This window comes from Periplaneta americana, chromosome 10 (genome assembly GCF_040183065.1).
Source record: "Periplaneta americana isolate PAMFEO1 chromosome 10, P.americana_PAMFEO1_priV1, whole genome shotgun sequence".
NCBI classification, from domain to species: Eukaryota; Metazoa; Arthropoda; class Insecta; order Blattodea; family Blattidae; genus Periplaneta; species Periplaneta americana.
Genome location: NC_091126.1, coordinates 16,201,355 through 16,224,462, shown reverse-complemented (window position 1 = coordinate 16,224,462; position 23,108 = coordinate 16,201,355). Strand labels below are relative to the sequence as shown.

Genomic DNA, 23,108 nt, shown 5'->3' with positions numbered 1-23,108 from the left:
TCTATTCTTTAAAGTACTCTAAAATAATATAACGCTGTTATAATTATAGTGAGCGTAAAATGACTACAGTTATTCAATTAATGCAATAAATTAGTTTCTTAGAAACACGTGTTGCATTTCGACAGTGTTTTGTTCATTTTTTGAATAGTCCGACTGCGTTGATGAGAGGAATTTATAATTTGTTCATATGGTGTTGGCAACAATGACCTTCAAGTGTCATGTGAGAAACGCCATGTTGGATATTATTTTTACTATTGGAGTTGTTCTTGAAGCGTAGGTGTTCAGAGCTAGGGACGGCATTTCGAAGATTTGTGTAAAATGTCTAACGGGTCGCTGTCTTCGAGCACACCTGTAGCAAGACTTTGTCATATTATTCAGTGGAAACATTTTGACGGCTATGGATTTAATCTACACGCAGAAAAGGGGAAACCGGGCCAATATATTGGCAAGGTGGATGAAGGATCCCCTGCCGAAGCTGCAGGGTTAAAGCAAGGGGATAGAATTGTCGAAGTAAATGGCGTAAATATTTCTAACGAAAATCACAAGCAAGTTGTGCAGAGGATAAAGGCAATATCGAATCAAACAAAGCTTTTGGTGGTGGATTCTGAAGCTGACAAGTACTACAAAGCGAACAACATCATTATTACGAGCAGCCTTCCTGACGTTGCGCACCTGCAGACGCCAATGCCGAACGAGGACGGCGAAGTGGATATGAATGGTGAGAAAACTGACGGCAATTGTGAGGATTCAAGTTCCCATAAATCTGAGAGGAGTGGTGCTTCAGCTGAACCTGAGGTAAGTTTCACCTACTTACGAAATTTTGCCCGTATAGAAAATGGGTTTGGGAGAAACTAGCGCACGGGTAGTTCTATGTACGTATGCATTTATTTATACTGCAAATGGTCAAACACCCGGTGGCATTGGTAACTCAATTACACATAATAATTACAATTAATACATAATAATCTGGTGATTTCAGGAGTGAAAATCGTTGAATTTGTAAGGGATTTTTTGGATATGCAGTTCATGGTAGCAAAAGCCTAAACTAACCAAACCCAACCCTATATGCAAGGTGAATAAGCGGAGTACGAAGGGAATTACCTCAGCGCTAGTTTAGCCTTAAATTTATTTACAAGTTTGGAAGCCCAGTGTTCGTACTGCAAACTACAACATAATGCAGTACCTAGGCCTATTTAGCTTTCATGACTTGTATAACAAGTAATTCATAATCTTTGCGATTTTCGACTACGGCGTGTTTAATTTCTGTTACAGTATTAATTTTGTGGCACTGATGTGGACCTGCAGTTATTGTTTACAGTTTCTTGACAAGAATGCCTTATAGTTCAAATAATCATTTTATGCAAATAAGTAGTACTTAGTATTACGTAAGTTGGTTCGGCCATGAAAGAAATGTGACTCGCGGTATTTAGAAGTAATGTAGTTAGAGCGTTTCCCATTATTGTCAAAGAAGTAATTTAACAGTTTGTAACGATCCCAGTGAATAGGAACCCCTTCTCACCCCATTCTTTTACCACCTGTATACGAAGATAGAGCAACCTTCGAATCGTCGTGATTTTCTTCTTTACCTGCAATAGAAAAAAGTCTGTCCAATCTACACATATTCTCAATATTTGATCATTGCTTTCTCCCTCATTTGGGTCAGTATTTTAAATGAATTTTCAAGTTTTAAATGTATAGGATCAAAAGTCCGAAATCCAGGGGCATACCTGCATAGTGTTGCTGAACTGAATTTTATTTAAACATATTATTAATCTGGAACAATTTTCATTACAACGTTCAAATCATATGCCTAAGTACTCTCTAAGTTTGAAGGTGTAGTGTTGTGGGGTGTCCAAGTGTCACATTTGAAAAATCACAGAAATTTTGTTTCAGAGTGGATACATAGTTTATAAATGAAGAGTCCACTGCAAGAATGATGGATTCATTTGGAATACATTTTGGAGGAGAAGCAATTGAAAGTTTGAAATGCTTAGCGCTCAAAGCTTAACTGTGATTTTCCGATCATTACTGGAGAATGACTAGGCTATCAGTGTTAATGCCATATAACTCTCTATGTACATTCTATATGTCTTAAGCTATGCACTGACAGTCTTGGTTCATTTTCGACAAGAAAGTGACATTCATCATTCTTGCAGTGAACTCTTCAAATATATTGATGGATAGGAGAAATGTATTAACCCCGAATTAACGTCACTAAAATTTTTATATACCACATTTGTTCTATTATGTCTGCTTTACTGTATTCTTATTGCTATTTATGAACAATTGAAGGGCTCAGAGCCAAAGGCGACTAACCCAAAATTGCAAAATGAGTAAGTGTTGAAATTATGAGCATCCTGACAAAAATGATTGGTTTCACAATTTATTTTAATTGGTCTACATTGAATGAGTACAAAAAAATATCATGAATCTATTAACACCAATGTATTGTTTTGAAAAAAAGGCATAATAATGAACAATACAAAATTGTGGGTTTGTCGCCTTTGACTCCAAGCCCTTCAATTGCCTTTTGTTAGGCATTTTTCTGCATTATTTTCTCGGTTGAATTAACTTGTTGGAAGATAAATATGAAGTTCTGTAAGTAGAAAATGAGATACCAGTACCAGTACCTACAGTATACATGGAACTGAATGATTCCTTGCATGTTGCATTTTGGGTTAAGGATGCTTAGTTAATCGAAATGGACAAAATCGCAAAACATTCGTGAAGTCACTGTCAGTATTATTGGTAAATGTTACATCTCATGACCTCCAAAATAAATTCTGTAGCATAATGTGGATTGGTATACAATTTTTATTTATGGTGTTGGATAAAGATCAAGTCGTAGGGAAAGTTACCGGTATTTTTGTCAAACTGTTAATTAAATTATATTTTTTATATGGCTATGTAAACGAAATAATGCATGATGTTGCATATTGGAAATTAGATAAATTATATACAGTTTATCAAACTAATGCGCAAATTTCTGCAACACTTTGCTCAGGGAATGAGTTATAAAACTGTAACCAGATATCAAAATCATTTAAATTTAGCATATCATATTAGTTCTGAACCTGAACTAATTTCGTCACATTTTTGTCGTGTATCGCAAACCGAAAAAGTGTTTTTTTTCTACCATCAAGATATGAATATGCAGTATCCAGATTTCCGACGTGGGTATGTCATTTTACGTTAATTCGCATGGGTCTAAAGAGATGTCTAACACAATTTGTGAAACACTTCCACGTATCAAATTTCGGAACACGCGACAATTGGCAGAATGAAGCATAAAATGAGAAGACCTCAGCACTTCTTTAGCAATCTTTATTCAACGTATTAAAAAGTCAAATTTGAGAAACACAAAATCAGAACTTAAATGTTAATGGTGTATTTTCCCATTATTTAACAGCATTTTATTCGACGGATTATGTGCGTTGAAAAGTGGCGCGCGCGTGTGTGTGTGCGCGCGCGTGCGTATGCGTGCGTGTATATTTTATACTTTAATCTGGACGCCAATAATGCTTTTATGACATTAACTGGATTAGAAGAATATTGACAGTTTTTATTTTTATACATTAGGCTAGTGAGTTACGACTTAGAAACACAGTATTGTCATGTAATTTTCCAGTGACGTACAAGCATATTTTAGTGATGACATAAAAGTGCATAATCCTTATTAGTGAAACTCACAACATTTATTAAGAAGACTAAATATTTTACTTATGATTACTTAGCAGGGTATTTTATTATTTTCAGCTTTACCAAATAGGCGTATAACATTTTAAATTAAATTTTTAGCTATGTTTATGATGTTACAATATAAGCCTTTATCTTCCATATTAATATCAATGGCTATTCGTGCTTTAAAATCTGTTCAGATATCCCTGAAAATGTTTCAGACGAAGTTTTACAGAGATTCACACATAAGCCTAGATTTTAGAGTTTGGGAAGCCTCAATGTTGTTACACGACCTTCATGAAACTTACGTAACTGCAATGATGTCACTGGATACGTGACATATCAAGGAAACAGACACAATAAAATTTAATCTTAAACTTTTAGAAAGGATTTAATTTATTTCGTGTTACTTGTCACATACAGATTAAGATTTTGATGATAAACAATAATAAAATAGACGAGAAGAACCTTGGAATGGCCAAATTTAGCTTGTTTGCTATCGTATTCATTTTTATAAGATATCAAATGTTTTGAAATATTTTATGACCGATTTCGTGATGACTTATACCCTACTTCGTCCTTCATACGTGTGATGCATTTATAAATTGATGTCAACTCCTGGAATGCGTACAGTGGCAGCATTTCAAGTATAAAAGACTATGATGCCTTCCTCTGACACATATCGTCAAGTGAGATGTACTGCCTGATAATAGATGTACATAATGAATTATACAGGGTGGAAGTGAAATAATCCTCCATATTGAAAGGAACGATAGGGTACATTTAAATTAATAGAAAATCTATAATTACGTTTTGTGATTAAATGCATGGTTAATTAGAAAATTAAGTTGGAAGTCTCGGCAGTCTGGCAACATCGCCACTAACACACTGCTCATTCTTCCCGTAATACAGATTTAGGAGGTCAACGAACTCAGGTCTGTGTCCTATAGGTGAACCTCTCCCTCTGGCTAAAACATTGCAATCTGTTTGCATCGTTCAATGGCTTGAAACTAGTGATTTTTAAATTAAATTTACACGAAAACCGTCCACACTGTGGAAATATGGCAGAGGAAAAAATGACTCATTATTAGAGTTTCTATTCATATGGACAAAAATCACGATCCTACTTGCAATAGTTACCAAATAAGAGGGTGTTAAACATTTGGGAAAATTTTTTTCAGGGGTTATTTTTTGAGACATTTAAAAAAAAGCTTTGTAGAATTTTGTTCATTTGTGCTTCCTTTTCGAGATAAAAATTGTTTTATACGAAGCATTTCATAGCGTGTTTTAGGAAAGTCATTGATTTAATTCCAAATATGCTTAGCCAATTTAAGAGAGCAGTGAATTATGATAATAAATGATTGAAAGAATTCTACTTTTCTCCTTTAAATGCTTTTTCAAAGTGAATAGTTACATTTGTTGAGATGAAATTTCTGCACATTTAAACGACAAAACTAAAATTCTTTCAATCATATATTATCATAATACACTGCCCTCTTAAATTGAGCATATTGGGAATTAAATCAGTGGCTTTCCCAAAACACGCTATGAAATGTTTAATATAAAACAGTTTTTACCTCGAGAAGGAAGCAAAAACGAACAAAATTGTATTTAAATTTTGTTTGAAATATCTCAAAGAATAACCCCCTGAAATTACATTACTTACGGATCACACTCTGTTTTCAATAGTTACTGTCATGCTGTTTTATGTGCATTGTGTTAATTATATTTACTTGATTGCAGTTTCAAGTAATTAGCATACGTATTTTGAAGCTTCCTTACGTGTATGAAATTTGAAACTACAAACTCCGGACTTACTGCTAACGTTAGTTTTGTTGATAAGTTTCCTTTCTTAATTTCAGCATTGGTACCTTGCGTATGATGTTTCAATTATAAAAATAAATTCTGCATGTCTTTATTCATATCACTTATTTTACATGAGTAGGCCTATTGATTTTCAGAGGAAATAATTACATTATACATGTTCTCGGGAGACATGAATTAATTTCAGAACGAGTACATTTTTATTTAAGCAAATTTTTTATACTAATCAAAATCGTTAAGAATTTACTCCCAATTTTTCCTTCTCTTTTTCAAATATTTACTTCTGTAATGCAGATATATCTTGGGAAAATAGTGTCTAACAAGACAGGTAAATATTGAAAACTTTGTGTGTAATGCGTACTATATATCCTGTATTTACCAGTTTAATTTTGAGATTGTTGCATAAATTTTCCAGACCTCGTAGTTTTATATTTCTTGGAATAGTTATTACGCAAAGAGCGAAACAAACAACTTGTTTGTGGTGTGATGTGTGAGAAAAGGATTGAAGAATGGCAGTATGTTAATGAATTTGAAATGCCGTGACTTGTGCAGATTAGCTTATGTTCAGATGACGTGAAGTTAATGCACACTTTTAGTATGAACATTGTCAGTGCCATATTAATATATTTTCGAATACGTTATTGGTTACATACGAGTATTTGTGGGGGGGGGGACCCATACGGTTGCGTCCTGATTGTTGAATTGGCATATTTGTTACTAGGCTACTTAAACTGGAAATTTAATATGTAGCCAAGTTAGTATTTATTAAATGCTGTAGTTGACGAATGTAACTTTTAATTTTCTGGAATATTGAAAGTACTCTTACCATAGTTTTATTTTGTTTCTCACGTAAGATTTTCATCTTTATATATGGAGTTTTAAAATCTTTCGTAGACTCTGAAGAGTAAAGGAAAAAAACAATCAGTGACGGTTCTCTTAAGGGTGATGTCATCATTTAGTTCAGTACATTACTGCAACATTTATTGCTCCTGCCAATGGAAAAGTAGCAAAGGATGACTATCCGTGGTGATAATTCTCCTTTGAAAGTTTTGATAAGGAAAACACAGAATTTTTTCAATAATATACTGAATTAGAAGATAATCACCCTTAAGAGAATTGTGACTCTGATTCTTTTTCCCCGTGTACTCTTTATGTTGTTTGCTGGTCTTTTATATTACGTTACATTTCTTCATATACTTCATATTGACTTGTCAGTATATTTTTATGTACACTTTTTTATATTATCTTTTATTTTGAAAGTTTCCTTTGCCTGTTCGGTATTAAAATCTATAAATATTCGTATATCTATTTTAGGCCTTCACGGAGTGAAGACAGGTCTGAACTTCGTAAGTGATGCAACAATGCACCACTTACGAGGCAACTAGACCAGGGTAGAGTAGGGTGGCCAGTTTCTTTACCCCTCCATTGCATACATCGCTCATTAGCTACATGTTTCACTAATCAGACTTAAGATGTATACAAACAATCACGTATCTTCAAGTGAGATGTACCGCCTGATAATAGATGTACATATCAGCCAGAACCTCAATCAGAGTCAGTTCAATTATATATAAACTGATAAATCTGCACTTGACTTTTGACACATTTATTGCTTCTAGAATTGCCATATAAAAATTCCTCATGCGTAGTGGAAAGGAATTCTTACTAAGGAATTGTAAGTTGTTTTGAGTGCATTTTAAAAATATAAAACTGTCAATATTTAGAAATGTGTTTTGATTCAAGATGTAATCAGTTATAATTGCGTTAATAGATTTGTTTGCCTCAACTGAAAGTCAACATTTGTGCTGCTGAGGTCCCTTTATCTCTAATGTCCCCTAAAATGTGCAGGTTGGCCTGGGTGGCGCAGTCGATAGAGTGCTGGCCTTCTGTGCCTGAGGTTGCGGGTTCGATCTCGGCCCAGGTCGATGGCATTTAAGTGTGCTTACATGCGACAAACTCATGTCAGTGGATTTACTGGCATGTAAAAGAACTCCTGCAGTACAAAATTCTGGCACCGGTGGCACTGATATAGCCTCAGCAGTTGCGAGCGTCATTAAATAAGAAACATAATTTTTAATTTAAGATTTGCAGGATATTTCCAAATATAACAAATGATTTTTTTTGGACTAAGATAAACTAAAGAATTTTATTACTGGCGCGCGCGGGCGTGCGTGTTTCCCCCCCCCCCCAATAGGTGATTAACTCCTTGCTAATCAACCTTTGACACTAGGTTAATTTCTATCCATAGCTATTCACTATGTATAGTCTTAGAGAAAAGTTTTGTCGCACAGAAGTCCCAGAAAAGAGGCAGTGCACATGATCAGACATACAACGAAACAAAACTAATTTTATTATCTCAACTAGTCCTTCTCTTGTGAACCAGTCACTCATCCTCTGATCATGTGCACTGCTTTTTTTTCGGGGAGTTATAAAAGTATCTGTGCGACAAAACTTTTTTCGAAGACTACACATGGAGAGGGACTCACCTCTAGTGTTTATTTCTGTAGAAGTGAAGAGATTGAACATTTTGTTGTAGCATATATATATATATATATATATATATATATATATATATATAAAATTCAAAATAATTAATTTGCTTAAATTTGTTTCTAAGGCTGGTATAAGACTATGTTCACTTTTTAATTATTGTCTTGCTTTTCCTTCTCGTTTTCGTCACCCTCTCCCAATAAAATAATTGTCGTTCAACAATTAAAGGTGATTTAATCCATACTTTCATTTCAGGCCCAACCTGAGAAATTGTCATACAAGAGCAGCAGTACTGGAACCACCCCATCAAGTGAAAGGAAACATGATATGGATTACAGCCCTGAACCACAAGTAGATTCTGCTGATGAGGTAAATGGCTGTTTTCATTGTGCATATTATTGTTGTTTAGTCAACTGTCCGAAGACAGGTCTTAACCTCAAAAGTGATACCAAGAAGGCACCACTTATGAGACAACTAGGCCTTTATTATTCTATTATATCTCCTCCTGAGTCCTGAGAATATAGTATACTTACTATAATTCATACATGATTATGATATAAGATGTATGTGCAGAGACCTGAAGTGTACTATAATATACCTGCAGAATTTTTTCAGCATTTTTCTTCATGTCGGTGGTTTTTTTTTTTTTTTTTTTGAAGTGTAGAATTAGATTGAACTTAAACAACAGTTGTATCAGGACTCGGGAGAATATTGAGAATTCAGATTAGCCTTGATATTTTGAGAGACTTCTTAGTGTCCTATCAGCAAGGGATCATTGCTGAACAGGAGCTTTGATTCTGAAGTGTGAGGTCACATTTCTTGGAATGTTTTCGTGTTAACTTTACACTAGATGAAAAACAGATTTTTGAAAGCATTTCCTCTGTTGATAACGGAATTACAATTATAGGGGTGTTTTCATATTCAATGCTCAATTGGCACAGCTTATTACTAATTTATTTTAATATCCAATAGCATAAGATAATACAGAACTTTTTTCTCTATCTTATGATCATTTAAGAAATTCTGAATCATTTTTACTATTTTATATAATTGTGATCAAAATCCTGGTAACGGAATTACAGAAAAGAGACACGCATTTTTAACTTTTACATTTAACATCGCAATTCTCTGAATCTACAGTCATTTGTTAAAATGTTTATGTTTTGCCATACAAGTAATACCGTCCATTGCAGGGTCGGGAAACAGCCTTTCTCAGAGGGCTTAACCTTTCCCATTACCTTAGTTGCTGTTATGCAGACTGCTGTATATACAGTATGAGTTTACTGTCCCTGGTCTAGTGTAATGAGGACTATTTATCTTGTGATAAAAACACATCTACATGTTCCATATATGCTTTGTTTTATGAAAGGTACAGTAATGGAATTACATATCGTAAGGAAACGTCTCAAACATCATAACTTAACAGTTAGTGACTTATGTTTACTGAAAATGACTGCAATAATGTGGAACTGGCTTAATCTCTCATTTCATGTTACAATTTGTTAACTAAAGATACATTGCAAGACAGAACATCTCCCCAATGGTGAACTTCAGGCTATGCTAGAATTGGTACACCATTTTTCATTGCACTTGCGTCTCGCAACACTATCTTTTATTATTATTCCTTCGTCAGCTAGAAGTTTTATTATAACTTTCTTCTTCCTTGGTGATTTGAGTAGATGTCTCTTAAGCCTTTGTTTAGTTTTTCATATAGCTCGAAGTGGTAAGTTATTTGGATTGCCATGTGATTTCATTGAGTTTTTTTTATTGCCTCTCGCTTTTCTGATCCTTCCCTGTTAATTTTCTTCATTTTTATTTTCTCTTTTTTTAACACTTTCTCTGTAACTTAAGAATCTTCTTCCGAATTCTTTTTATTTTGCTTTATTATATTTCTCTTTGTCTCTCTCTTCAGCTTTTTCCTATGACCTCTCATTTTTTTCTTTTGGTGTTAGAGACATTTCTAACATCAATCTGTAAAGAACATGAGCATGGAAGCGACACATAAGTTTTTCTTGAAATTGAAATTATCCTGTTCAGACCTGCAATTTGTTGACTTACCTGTAATTGAAATTATTCTTATATATTATTATGTCTTCACTCAAAGCAAGACCTAACATTACACATTTGCTTGTAACTATCTGCAACACACCATCAAGGTAATATGTGATCCAATGAAATACAATGAACTACATTAATAAAGCCTAAGCAATTCGAATGTTAAGAAATTCTGCCAACTTGGAAAATAAAGAGCATAGAAATGAAGTAGAACAATGTATTATTTATGGGTATGATGTAAAGTTCTCTATGTGGATTTGAATAATGTGAAAGTTTTGAGAAGCCTGATGTAATTCCATTACTGCTGATTGTAATTGTTACCACCATTAACCTAATAATAAATAAAAATAAAATTCCAATAAAAGTGCTAAATGTTTGTCCCATAATATAGTTAAGAAATACTGCAGTTCATTATTCTTACTTTTTTTGTTAAGGTAATAAAGAGAAAAAAACATTTTTTTTTTGTAACAGAATTACTTTTCATGGAGCATCTTATAGAAAAGTTATAATATAAAATATAAATTCTGCAGTGCTAGTCCCTCTGATATCTAAGAATGTAAACAAAACAAAAGTAAACATTCTCTGTAAATTCTTATGTAATGAATATCTTTTAAAATGCAATATATGCAATGAGGAAACAGGGTGACATGGGTGAAAATTTTCGTGAAAAATATGAAAACCTGATAAATAATTGTTAATCTCACTTGTGAACATGAAACTACATACATTTACCTGCACTTCGGTATATTTTACAGAGAGATTGTATGCATTTTAAATTTTCATGTGCATGTCCACTTTCTCGTGGAATTGACCATAATGGTTGTTTTGATGAATTTGTGTACTAAAGTCCCGTCGCTCTAATTTCCGGCAGCCAATCACGTTGCAGGTCGGCTACATTTAAACGTGTGATGAAGATGTAAAGCATTTCCTAAGGCTGGATAAATACTTAATATATAATCCCCCGCCATTTTGGCTCTTTCGTTGGCGTTCTCAGAAAGCGCACGAGGACGTTATTTGCCGCGCAATTATTTGCTGAATTACAGTGCGTTTGATTTATTATCATAGGAGCTACGACGTGATAATGTTTAACAGTGTGGCAAATAGATCCCTCGTCTGGTAGCTCGGCAACGAAAGAACAAAAATGGCGAACGATACTACCTACCTAGACTTTATAGAGCCTTGACTGCCTAAGACGTAAGCAAAGAGGAGGAGTCACACCGGGAATAACAGCGTCGCGACTATAGTTTTACTCCAAATAGCATGTATAAACCTATTCGTATATTATTGTTCTTTGTGCATTGAAATTCTTAGGCCCGGTTTCTTCAACCTTCGTTAAAATGCACCTAACATAGCGTTAATTAACTGTAAGTTAAAAGTATGAATTGCTGTTAAAAATATTGCGTTTCTTCGACTTTACATTTCACATTTTAACATTCTGTTTGTTAACTCTCTGTTAGGACCAGAGATTCTAGAGTTTAACCATAACCTATAACCAAGTATAGGCTCACTTCTGTTTTCTGAACTCTGACAATTGTGATTCTCGCTTGTTTCCGTTGTTTGATTCAGAGAGAATAGAAGTCTTTCTATTCTCTCAGGTTTTATTTCTGCTTCTTTCCTCGTCTGTATCACAATAGTGTGGAGTGGTGTATTGGTATTGCTGTTATGAAATGGAAAATACTGAAACAAAAAGAAATCTTGGGACTAATTTCTCTTCTTTCGAAAGAAACCTTCTGCTGGAAATTATTTCGCAGTATAAACCAATTAATGAGAATAAACAAACAAACGAACCTTAAGTTGAAAGCGAAAAGCGAGTCTTGGCAGAAAATAGCCTATACCTTTGTATGAACTTCTGGTCTGTCAAATCACAGAAATCATCCGCTCTGTTTATGTATTCATGGATATCATTTTCTAAATAATCCAGATATGCAAGTTCAGCATCTAATGCACCAGCCATATTGGATACTTCTATGCTAACAGAGAGTTAAATGATTTAACTGCATGAAATTGGGCAGTTAAATTAACATAGGTTTTAACAGCCTGTTAGTACTAACAGTAGTTGAAGAAATGCTTCAACTGTTAAGTTTACAGTTAAAATGGAATAACACACTGTTATAATTTAACAAAGGTTGAAGAAACCGGGCCTTAATTACACAATATTTAAAGCAGCCTTGCTTGAAAATGAGATATAATACAGTAAAATACTTTGTTGTGCTTAATGTAAGTTGGTAGCCTGGCGTGAAACAAATCTTGCCTTTCTTTTCACTACACCTAGAAAGTTTGTGCATATTGAATTTAGCTCTCAGATCTTTTTCTACTGAAGTTTGTTTTCCGTTTGATTTTACAGGGTCTCTCATCTGTAGAAACGAGTCTAAGACCACCTTCAAGCAATGGAAGCAGCAATGATGGTTTGGACATTAACAATCGAAACAGCAGTCTGAATCTCAATATGACTGCCAAGGAGCTTCGAGCCCAGTTGGCATCTCGCAAGAAGTACGATCCTAAGAAGGAGTCGATGGACTTCAAGAAGAAATTTGATATTGTCCAAAAATTGTGAAATGGACATTTCCAATCTACTCAGTATTGACGCTCTTATACCTTTTACTAAGTAAGCATAGTAAGTATAAGAGAAGTTGGCTACATATTTGTATGTATAATATCAGGATTAATTTACTCGTATATGCTATTAAGCATAAGGGAGGTAATACACTTATCGTTCATACAAACATTTAGCTATGTTATACTTCCAGACATTATAGGATGCAGAACACCGTGCCTTCTGTATTAGTACTTATCCATCTGAATTTCATGATATAGCCGTCCATATGCAGCAGGTCTGTATCAGAATCAGTTACTACAATGTTAACAGTTTCTGTATTAATTCTAACATGATGCAGCACTTATTGTGCCAAACCACTTCGTAATGCGATATCAGTTTTTTAGTTATAAGACCTGTACAGTCTTTGAAACACTTGGGGTAGCACAAGTGGAGGGTCCTCATTAACTGGTTTGTTGGTTGTTTGCACTTTAGATAAATACTTAGAGTTAGAAATATTACTAATACTTCCAATCATTTACATTCCAGTAATATACCATGTGATAATACTTTCACTATAAAGAACTATTATTATATAAGTTCATCATATAGACTAAGTATCTCATCTTATAACGGACATATCTGTTGTTTATTATTTTTTTATTTAGCAGATATGAAATATAGAAGGTGTTATATAGTTCTATAAATACAAGTATGATTTCATTTAATATCAATCAAATTCACTTAAGTAGGCTTAGAATGTGCTAGTATATCAAGTTAGTAGAGTAGTAAGTGGCCAGTTTGTTGCCACACATTTGAAGAGTGGCAGCACCAAAGGAGTTACGCTAAAGCAGAAAAAGTTATAGAGATACATTTATAGCTTTGTCTCTTTATTACGTAGGTCTTCAGTATTTCACGGCCTGTTTGGAGACTTGCAATGAAGCTCTTCAGTGTCTGTTAGATAATCACCCGAGAGCTTCATCTCTAGTCTGTCTTTATAGTCAGCATATTTTAATCCCAATTCTTTCCTGCATATAATAAACTAGAGATGAATAACATGAAACGATGAAGTTGCATTTAGAATTGCATGCTTCTGTTAGCATGTTGTCAGACATATCATTTAGGCATTTCATATAGAAATGAAATTAACTACATATATAGCTTTCACCTTTTCGACGTAACAGATTAATCTGAAAGTGTTTCATAGTAAGTTATATATTGAAGATCTCTTTTGTTTTTCTTTTCATGCTATCCTTCTCATAACCATGAACTTTGATCATGAAAAGCAATTGTGTCTGCATTTCATTGGTTTCTGGGATCATCCACAAATTTTGTATTTTTATTTTTTTCTTAGTAACTTAATGTTACATAAAAGATATATATTTTTACTTACATGTATTTTCACGACACTATATGAGGATGTCTTGTTTAAAATGTATATAAAAATCACACTGCTCAAAAAATTAGTAAATACTTGTTTGAAAAGAATAAAGTATTGTATATCAACACATGATGATTTCTGGAAACTAATATTGGAAACATTTTACATTTGTATGGGATTCAATTAATCACATAAAGAGACTGATTATTGTGTAATAGTTTCAAAATGTTGTTTCACTCATTTTACACTATTTCACTGTTGCATAGTTGCTCCAAATTGCGTGTGGTCTCAAGTGCTAATGTTTCGAGGTCGTTAACTCTGCGTCCTTGCTTTTAGCTGTCACTTGCCTGTGTCCTGGAACAGCCACAGTATTTTCCAAATGTCAGTGTTGTTGGAAATTGACTTCTGTAGTCTTTAATCTTATTTGTCTTATATAAGTCTTCCTGGTACTGAAATTTCTTTACTTGTATCTTACCGTGGTTGCAGTATTTTAACCCCTTATATGTTGCAGTTTGAGTGAAACCTCGATGTATGTAGTTCATGTAAATTTTACTCTGTTACTTGAACCCTAAAAACCAAACAAAGTAAGATCCCTAGTGTTCTTATTGAATTTAGAATATCGAGTGTTCATTGAGTGGTACTACACTCTTTGATCGAAGTAAACCGAATTAGAAAGTCCATCACATAAGTTCTTTTGGGATATAGATGAGTAGTATTGTCATCTCTAGTACTGTATATCACAATGATGATTATGATAGGATTGGTAGTGTCTTGGTAACGTAACAAGTCATATGAGCTGAAGTGATGAAAACTGTAATGTAACACACATTTTTACGAAAATGAGATCATAAAACAAGCGTCTGTGCAAGTATGTCTAATAACTTTGAGCAGTGTATTTCCTTTTGTAGTGACTTTAAATAAACTCTCTAAACACTTGAAAACTGTTAGGACTGTACTAATAGTAATTTTTCATGTAAAATGTGTGTAATAATTATAGTTTTAGAGAACACCTTACATTATTTCTGTGACTGAAAATGCCAGTCCTGTCTGTTCAAATGGGGAAGTTTCTTTACAGAGTAAGATACATGAATTGGAATTTGTTACTACTTAAATTGAATAATGTTTTTATGCAACAAGTACAGGGTCCTCCATACATGATGCTCCCTCACACCACAAGTTCAGTAGGATTTTCTGTTACATGCCTCACAGTTGCTGCAAAATCGCCTGCTATTTCTATGCTAGTAACTTTAGTCCCTAAAACCTGCTTAGTGGGGCAAATGTTCATAAGCAACTTAAAAATGAATGATAGTGCATTTTACTTGTATTGTCAGATGTTAAAAGTTCCTCTTGTTGTTTCAGTAAGCTAGATCTTTTACATCTCCAAAGTAGGGTTGCCATCTTTTGGAGTCAATATGTCTGGACACATTGATGCATAGTGTGTGGCGTGGGGAACTTACTACTTCGACATGAATTTACCTTTAATCTTTCTGCTTCTAGTTCACTCTCAACAGTTTTAACATCAAGTCTATTCTGCTTAGCTGATAGGTTTTGAATTGTGGCTGTTTGATTGGTTGATTTCTAATGGAAGACTCTGAAAATTTACTTCGTGTGTCTTCTGGCATCCTAATAACGTTCTCCTATGCTGGTATCTTTATGAAATTATGCATTCTACTTCTGCATTGTTCATGGGAATAGATAGAACAGATCTGACTATTTTAAGTAAATTTGGGTTGTTGCCACTGGATTTACGTAAAAAAAAAATCCACTCACTCATGATCTGTTGGTACATTCATCCTTATTACTTCTTGGGACAATTTATCTAGTACGATGTATTTGTCGTATAGTTTGTCACGAACAATTCTCAGTTTGCTTTCATGTTATTTGTGGTGCCTTCAAATGTTCCAGGTTTCTTTAAATCTAAAGCAACGAGAAATCGGAATTGGACAATATTTCCAAATAAGCTAACTTCTTTAATAAGCACTTAGCACATCGTTTTTAAAAGATACCTGATCTGATGGACATAAGTTCTTTAAATTTCACCGTACTTTGAACTCATAAAATCCATCACGAAATCTTGATTTCAGATTATTTCGTAATTTATTTAATATTTCATACACATCTGTTGATTATATTGGACGATTTTTCAATAGTGAAATTGTTATTATTATAGAGCTCGTATAGTTACGTAAGAAAAAATATCACTTGGGAAATGTTAACTCATAGCCATTTATGTTCTCCTGATTCTTAATAAAAAACCAAATTGAAGTATTAGTTTCTTTCTCTCATAGGGAAAGAAAATATCTAATAGACTTTCAGTTTTTCAACAAGTAATCAACAACAAAAAACAGAGACAACCAAGAAATTGGCATACAACAAACTCAAGTTCTGTAGATGACTAGGGAAAATTATTAAATACTGTCACCATTAGACTTTCTACATCGTTTGTAAGCAATTTGCATGCATTCTTGGCCTTATTATGTATAACATGACAATTACAATTATCTTTCACAGTGTTATCAATTAGAGATTTAAAATGTTTGTAGACAGAATGATCCTTCCATAATTAACTAACACATTGTCCACACCAAAACCGGAGATATTGCAAGGTTTCGAACTACATTCACGTAGTACTGAATATACAGTATTTTATCAAATATAACGTCGAAAGTTAAAAAAAAATTCATAAATTAAAAGCCCTTCCCCTCATACCATTTTTCCGAAAAATATTGACAATAATAGAATAACATTTCATGTTTCCATTATTCAAAGCATCATTCGTAATTCAGAAGAACTTTTTGTCCTCTTAAATCATTCAGTAATATATCAATTGAATGTGGAGCTAAAATATTTTGCACAAGCATTTCACATTTGGTGCTGTCGTGATGTAATTTGTCATTCAATTTAAAATCTTTAAAAACTGAACGTGTCCGTTTTAATCCACAGTCTGTACACAAATAACTGTGGTGATGCATCACAGAATTACACATGAATACTTGTTCAGCTGATTCAGCAGTGTTTCCTGCATATTAATCTTTCACATTAAATTACTATTTTTCTTTTATTTTTTTGCTGCTATTGCGAGCAATATCTTCATTTCTAATGGAAAAATCTTCAGGACAGAGAACACATTTTGCCAAACCGACATCATCACACTTCACTAGCCACTTTTGAAATTTATCTTCTCCTAGCCTTAGTTCTCTGAAAGTACACATTCGTCTTAATTTATTTTTTTGACTGGACTTTCCTTTCTCATTCTCAATTACTGTTGTTACGTTTTTCTCTCACTATTCTCATACTAGCACATACCAAAGCACTGGAAATAAAAATATGTATATTAACAAATAAGCACTTGTTTCTTATCTCGCAGTCTAACTCTGCTCACTGGACATCATTCAGATTAGACAAATTCAGATAGGCAAGGCCTATTCAGGTTAGCTGTTGCATTATGCATAATCACTGTGGGAATATGTTGCAAAAGATACTTAACATAGAATCTGAAAAAATCGGGACAATGCAGACAGAATCTGTACAGGTGGCAGCCATACTCCAAACATTGTTCTGAATTATTCAACTGATATCTTCATGTGAATTGTTTGAAATTACTTGTTGGATATTTTCTTCCACGTTTTGCGTAACTTAAAACTCCAAAAAAAAACTCGCTTAAATATACTACACCACCGTCATATGATTAGAAAAACACAATAGCTTGCACTACAGAAATGAATAATCCCTTCAATCTTCTCAAAAAGTAGCTTGAGTTGTATTGCACACGAATGAGCAATAACTTCAGTAGCTGCAACAGACCAGCTGAACTGCATGCATGCAACGCCCGACAAATGCCCTTGAACTTAGGCATGTATGACTAGCACACTGTGGGAGGCTATGTATCTGTATGGCCCGGAGGACTTTGTACTTTAACCCTTAAGCCACAACAGCTGCAAATATAAAAGAAGACTAAGAATAATACGGATTACACTATTATTTATGCTGTAAGAGTTGCTCAGGATTTTAGTGTAGTATTAACTTTATCACATATTAGCAATTACCAACCATGAGTTGGTTAAATGTCACATTAATTTTTTTTTTTTATCAAACTCCACACAGCTATTTAATTGGTGGCAGTCTCTTCATTGATTATGGGTATAAATGTAACATCTGTTTATTTATTGTTCATTTGCAAAATTCCCGATGCAATTTGTTTACACTGGTTTAAACAGTTTTATTGCAAGCACATATACACAGATAAAGATATGTGACATTCATAAAACACAGAAGGACAAGTTAATTTCATGTTTAAAAAAAGTAATTCTTGGAGTGCCAGAATAATATACATCTTTTTGATAAAATATTGCATGAATTGCCTGAATCGATACAATTTCTCTATGATGTGCATCATGACGAAATTATATAAAAAATACTTCGGTGATTAAAAATTATGCAGGACATATTCGAATTAAATTTTCCACAAACAGTAGCTTCTTGTGAGTCTGCAAGAGTCACAAGATTTTTTCAAATAAAGATTATTTAAATACTCGTATTTTTAGAGCAGAAAATCTATCAGTAACATTTTTATAAAAGGATGCTTTTCTCTCAATACAACTAGTTCATTTCGAACAGAAGTGTTGGCCATATGTTATGCCTACAATGTAGTCTGGTAAAATTGATCATTTCCAGTTAAGAAAAGCATATTTTTAATGACGCACATTTTGAGCAAATAGTAACCAGTAGCACGAGAAACTTTAGTGCTTTGTTTAAATTATTTCTCTTTAATATAATTATTTTCAGGATTCAGATTTCTGTAGCTTTGATCTACATACTCCAAGTAATGTAATTTAAATTGTCCTTTAAAAATAAATGTATTTCAGTATTTGTTTAAATGTCATTTCCTTGTTATTTTATCTACATGATTGCCCAGAGGTTTTGTTTTCACTTCACTTTAAAATCGTATGACATAAATTCGTCACTTAGCATCTCTCTCTCTCTCTCTCTCTCTCTCTCTCTCTCTCTCTCTCTCTCTCTCTCTCTCTCTCTCTCTCTCTCTCTTCTTTCTTGGCATCTGGCACTCGAAGCATTAAAAGGTATTGAATTGCAAAGGAATAACCAGAATTAGACTCTTGGATATTTCACTATGTTGTGAAGCTTGATATATATTGGGGCAGATAGGTAAGAGCAGAGTAGACGACCCCTCTTTGCTTAACCTATCTGCCCTGATGTTGGAACCTGAATGTAATTCCAAAAGATTGAAAATGTCAAATTCTAGAACACAGTGGAATATCGAAAAGCCTAATTCTGATCACAGGCTTAAAACGCATGCGAGGGAATAAGTTTACATGTCTTTGTCCAGTTGTATTACGATATAATTACATAATTAGTGATGTGTACCTGAAAACAGATTTCTTTGGAAATAGAATATTAGAAAATGTAAAATTATATTTTATTATATGTATATTTTGATATATATTTAAATGTATTTCCTAACGTGCTCCAAATTGTTTTTTCTATGATGTTTTATTTTGATAAATTAATTCTGACTAGAGGTTCGTAAGATGAAAAATCTTTGACTCTTGTACACTAGTTGCTTCATGATTTAAGCATATGTATATATGGCACTTTATTAATGTAAATCAGTACTGCATTATGAATGCTCGCATTGTGCCTTAAAACGGTGCTAGATAAATATTTTACTAATACTTGTTGAATTATTTTCATTGACATATTGTCATTGGATAACATGAACATTTAATTTTGAAAACTGTTTCTTCATACACACATTTTAGATATATATATTTTTTTATTAAAGAGCTTCTGATGTACTCTGCTGAATGCTTGTGAAAGAACGTATCTCTTCTAAGCAAAGACTTACGTAATACAGGTTTAATTGATGTTGCAAATCACATTGCACTTGATTGTGTATATTCCTTGGTGATGGCAAGTTCTACATTCAACAACGATTTCCATGATAATTCTTATCACGAAGATTTAAGTAACAGAAGTGTCTTCTTTGATACTCGAAATATTTGGCCAAAATTTTTAAACACATTATACTAGAACTTTGGTTTGCAAGCATTGATGTGTACATGTGTTACCAGTATGATTCAACTTTGCACTTAATCAGTGGGTGTCTGCTGTCAGGATATGAAATTAAAACTTAAAAAGCCAGTCAGATTTTTGTTTCAGTAAATGTTACGGAGCATGTTTAAAATTCATCTCAAGTTGCTACTTGAGTTATTGACTTCGAATATCTTTAAGCTAAATTGGCACTCGTAATGTTTTCAGCAGTGTTTATAAAAAGTGGATTTGGAAGAAAATTATAAAAGGATGAGTGTGTTGTTCAGTGCTGGTAACTCACAACATGTTTCAAATTTAAACTTGGATTTTGTGGACATTATCTTACATTCAGACATCAATCACCCTTTTCTCAGATTGTTTCCAGAATCGAGGTTTTATTTATTAAGCAGTCTGGATGTTGTCCAATTGCAAGGCATTTATTCCTTTCATTTAGGTATATTATGTTACTATTGTACCAGATAATTTGTAAGACTTGCAATTCTGGCAAATTGTATGTATAATCCCAAACGAAGTTAGGTAGTATTGTTTCTGGTTCAATAATAATTATGCACAACGAAGTAGAAGTTCTATTTGAACCAAATATGTGATGCAAATTGAATTTGGATGTAAATTTATATAACATATTACGATAATTGGGCTGTGTCCTAATACACAATCCTAGTTGAATATAAAAAACGATGTATTGATTCTTCCTTACAGATTTGTATAATATATTGATAGACGTTAACATTGTGACAGAAGTAATTGCTTTATTATGTTGCTCATCTCATATTAAAAAGTTATGGGCCTGTTGCTTATATTCTTTTAAGGGTTCAAACATTTCAGCTTGTGTGGATTTTTGTCAGGTTGGTAAATGTTTAATACGCATATTTGTTTGTGTTCGTACAGTTTCTGTTTTAAGATAATAGTATGCAGACTCTGAAGAATTTCTTTTCATAGCTCACGTTCTGCTACTTTAAATAGTACTGCTTGTGTCTTGAATTTAAATGAAATACTTTTATGTCTTAAGGTACGGTTTCTTTACGGCGATCATCGCCAGATGCACATCACCAGCGATTGTCGCCTGAGTTGCTAGCAGTTGAAATGAATGCGCACGGTTTCTTTACAGCAAAGATCGCCAGCACAGTTCGTTGGACGCGATGCAGATCGTTGGAGGTTGCTTCTGAAGCAAGTTCAGGACGCACATCGCCGCATTCGTGTTCAATAATCGATATTTAGACAAGGTCATATTGTAATATCGAATATCTAATCTGTACGCGTTAACCACGTCTGTACCATCTGTACGTTTTGGCTGCAAAACAAATCAAGACGTTTTGTAATTTTTCGCGGTCTGAAGACGAAATTATTATTGAATATGTCACATCATAATGCTCTTTTTAATATGAGCATGTGAATTAATAAACAAATTAAACAATAAACCCTTACATTACAGATTACATTTTTATCACGCCCGAGCCCCAGAGAATTTCGTTCAGTGTTGAGTAAGTGGGAAATTCTCTCTTCTGTAAGTTTTCCATCAGCTCCCTTGCACTAGATTTCGTCTGCCATAACCTCAAATTTTACAGAAATAATCGATGGTGTTTTGGTAAAAGATCTTAACCCTTATTGTTTGGAATACACCATGTAATGTAATACAGTATAATAATAATAATAATCAGTTCATAACCTGAGTTACTGCCAATATTTCAGCTGGAGTAAGGGGGGTCTTGACAAAATTTGTAGGTAATTTAACATTGTCATTTTCAATTAAACTCAAAACATAATCAAACTGGTCAGGTGAGAGTCTGAAATATTCCTTAAATTTTGTAGCGTTTTTATAAAGATGTCTCATTATCAATGTGTTAAAACAGCCTTCTGTAAACCTATTCCTGAATATTTCATTAGTCTGTAGCTTGTTCCTTTTATAATACGCATGCTCGATAATGATATCATCTCCCTCTTCTAGAATAAATAGCAACTTCATTATCTTGGATTTATTCATATAATTTTTGGGTTATGTCCGTGGCCTACATTAATTTACTTGATCATATGTAGTAGATGAAGGAATAAACAAATGAGAATCTACAGCGATGTGCGTCAATAAAGAAACCACTTCTCGGCGATCATCGCCAGTGTTTAAAATCGCCGGCGATGTGCGTCCGACGATGATCGCCGTAAACAAACCGTACCTTTAATCTTCATATCTGAATATATATCTAACTCGATAGCAAGAAGAGAAACTCTACAATATATACATTTCTTTATTATGAAGATGCTTCATTCTTCACATCTCAAGCCAAATACATAGAGTAAATACGTCTGAAAAGAGCATTGCTCCAGTGTACTTTACAGTGGATTTCTTTTTAGTTCGTGTTATAATTTACATATACTATCTGAATGAGTGGAGATGACGTCTTTCATTTTCAGCACTATCTTGTTTTGTGTTAACTGACCTGTCTTAATACATAATGGCTGTTTGCCAGATACTGTATTATCATGTAATATTTTTGTAGTATATTTTGAATTAATATTATGAGGGGAAATGTTCTGAATCTAGGTAGCCTATTTTTACTTGTGTAAGAAAATTAATATAATGTTTCTACTTCATATATTTTTGTACACATACACACACACAGACACACACCAAACAACACACACCTACCTGTAAGTTACTGGTATTGAATTTCTCTGCAACGCATGAACTGATTTTGTGAAGAAATTTCATGTCACTGCAGTGAAATTCATTTTATTGGGTAGACTTTTCATAGAAGATGTATATGCAGTACTAACACTTATAACACGTACATTTAAGACAGCCATTTAATAGAATGGGAACTTGTAGAAATTTCTGTTGTATGAATTCTTGAGAGAAATAATGTTAATACTGTGAATTTTTTCCAGTATAAAATGTTAATAAAATATATTTATCAATAATATCTGTTGTACTAGTGAAAATATGATTTCCCTTATTTTATCTGTCTTTTCTTGAGGAATGTAACCAGAAAGTCTGTATACAGGTTTGGAATAAAAATTCAAATGGAACATAGCCACTTCCTCTTTGATAATTTGCCTCTCTTAAGCCACAATCTATCTTGTTCC

General features: G+C 33.5%; 1 protein-coding gene across 1 annotated transcript; it reads left to right on the top strand.

Moving 5' to 3' along the window:
* Positions 1–214: 214 nt before the first annotated feature.
* On the top strand, positions 215–22,943 carry LOC138707462 (Na(+)/H(+) exchange regulatory cofactor NHE-RF2). Its single transcript, XM_069836941.1, has 3 exons — positions 215–795; positions 8,248–8,361; positions 12,392–22,943. Exons 1-3 carry the CDS (start codon positions 319–321, stop codon positions 12,599–12,601), a joined length of 801 nt encoding a protein of 266 aa, XP_069693042.1. The 5' UTR covers positions 215–318; the 3' UTR covers positions 12,602–22,943.
* The last annotated feature ends 165 nt before the right edge of the window (positions 22,944–23,108 follow it).

Bases quoted from the DNA above. Each gene is read 5' to 3' on its own strand.
- LOC138707462 (XM_069836941.1), top strand. From the start codon at position 319: ATGTCTAACGGGTCGCTGTCTTCGAGCACACCTGTAGCAAGACTTTGT. The intron at 796-8,247 runs GTAAGTTTCACC...CTTTCATTTCAG, and splicing joins GTGCTTCAGCTGAACCTGAG to GCCCAACCTGAGAAATTGTC. The intron at 8,362-12,391 runs GTAAATGGCTGT...TTGATTTTACAG, and splicing joins AAGTAGATTCTGCTGATGAG to GGTCTCTCATCTGTAGAAAC.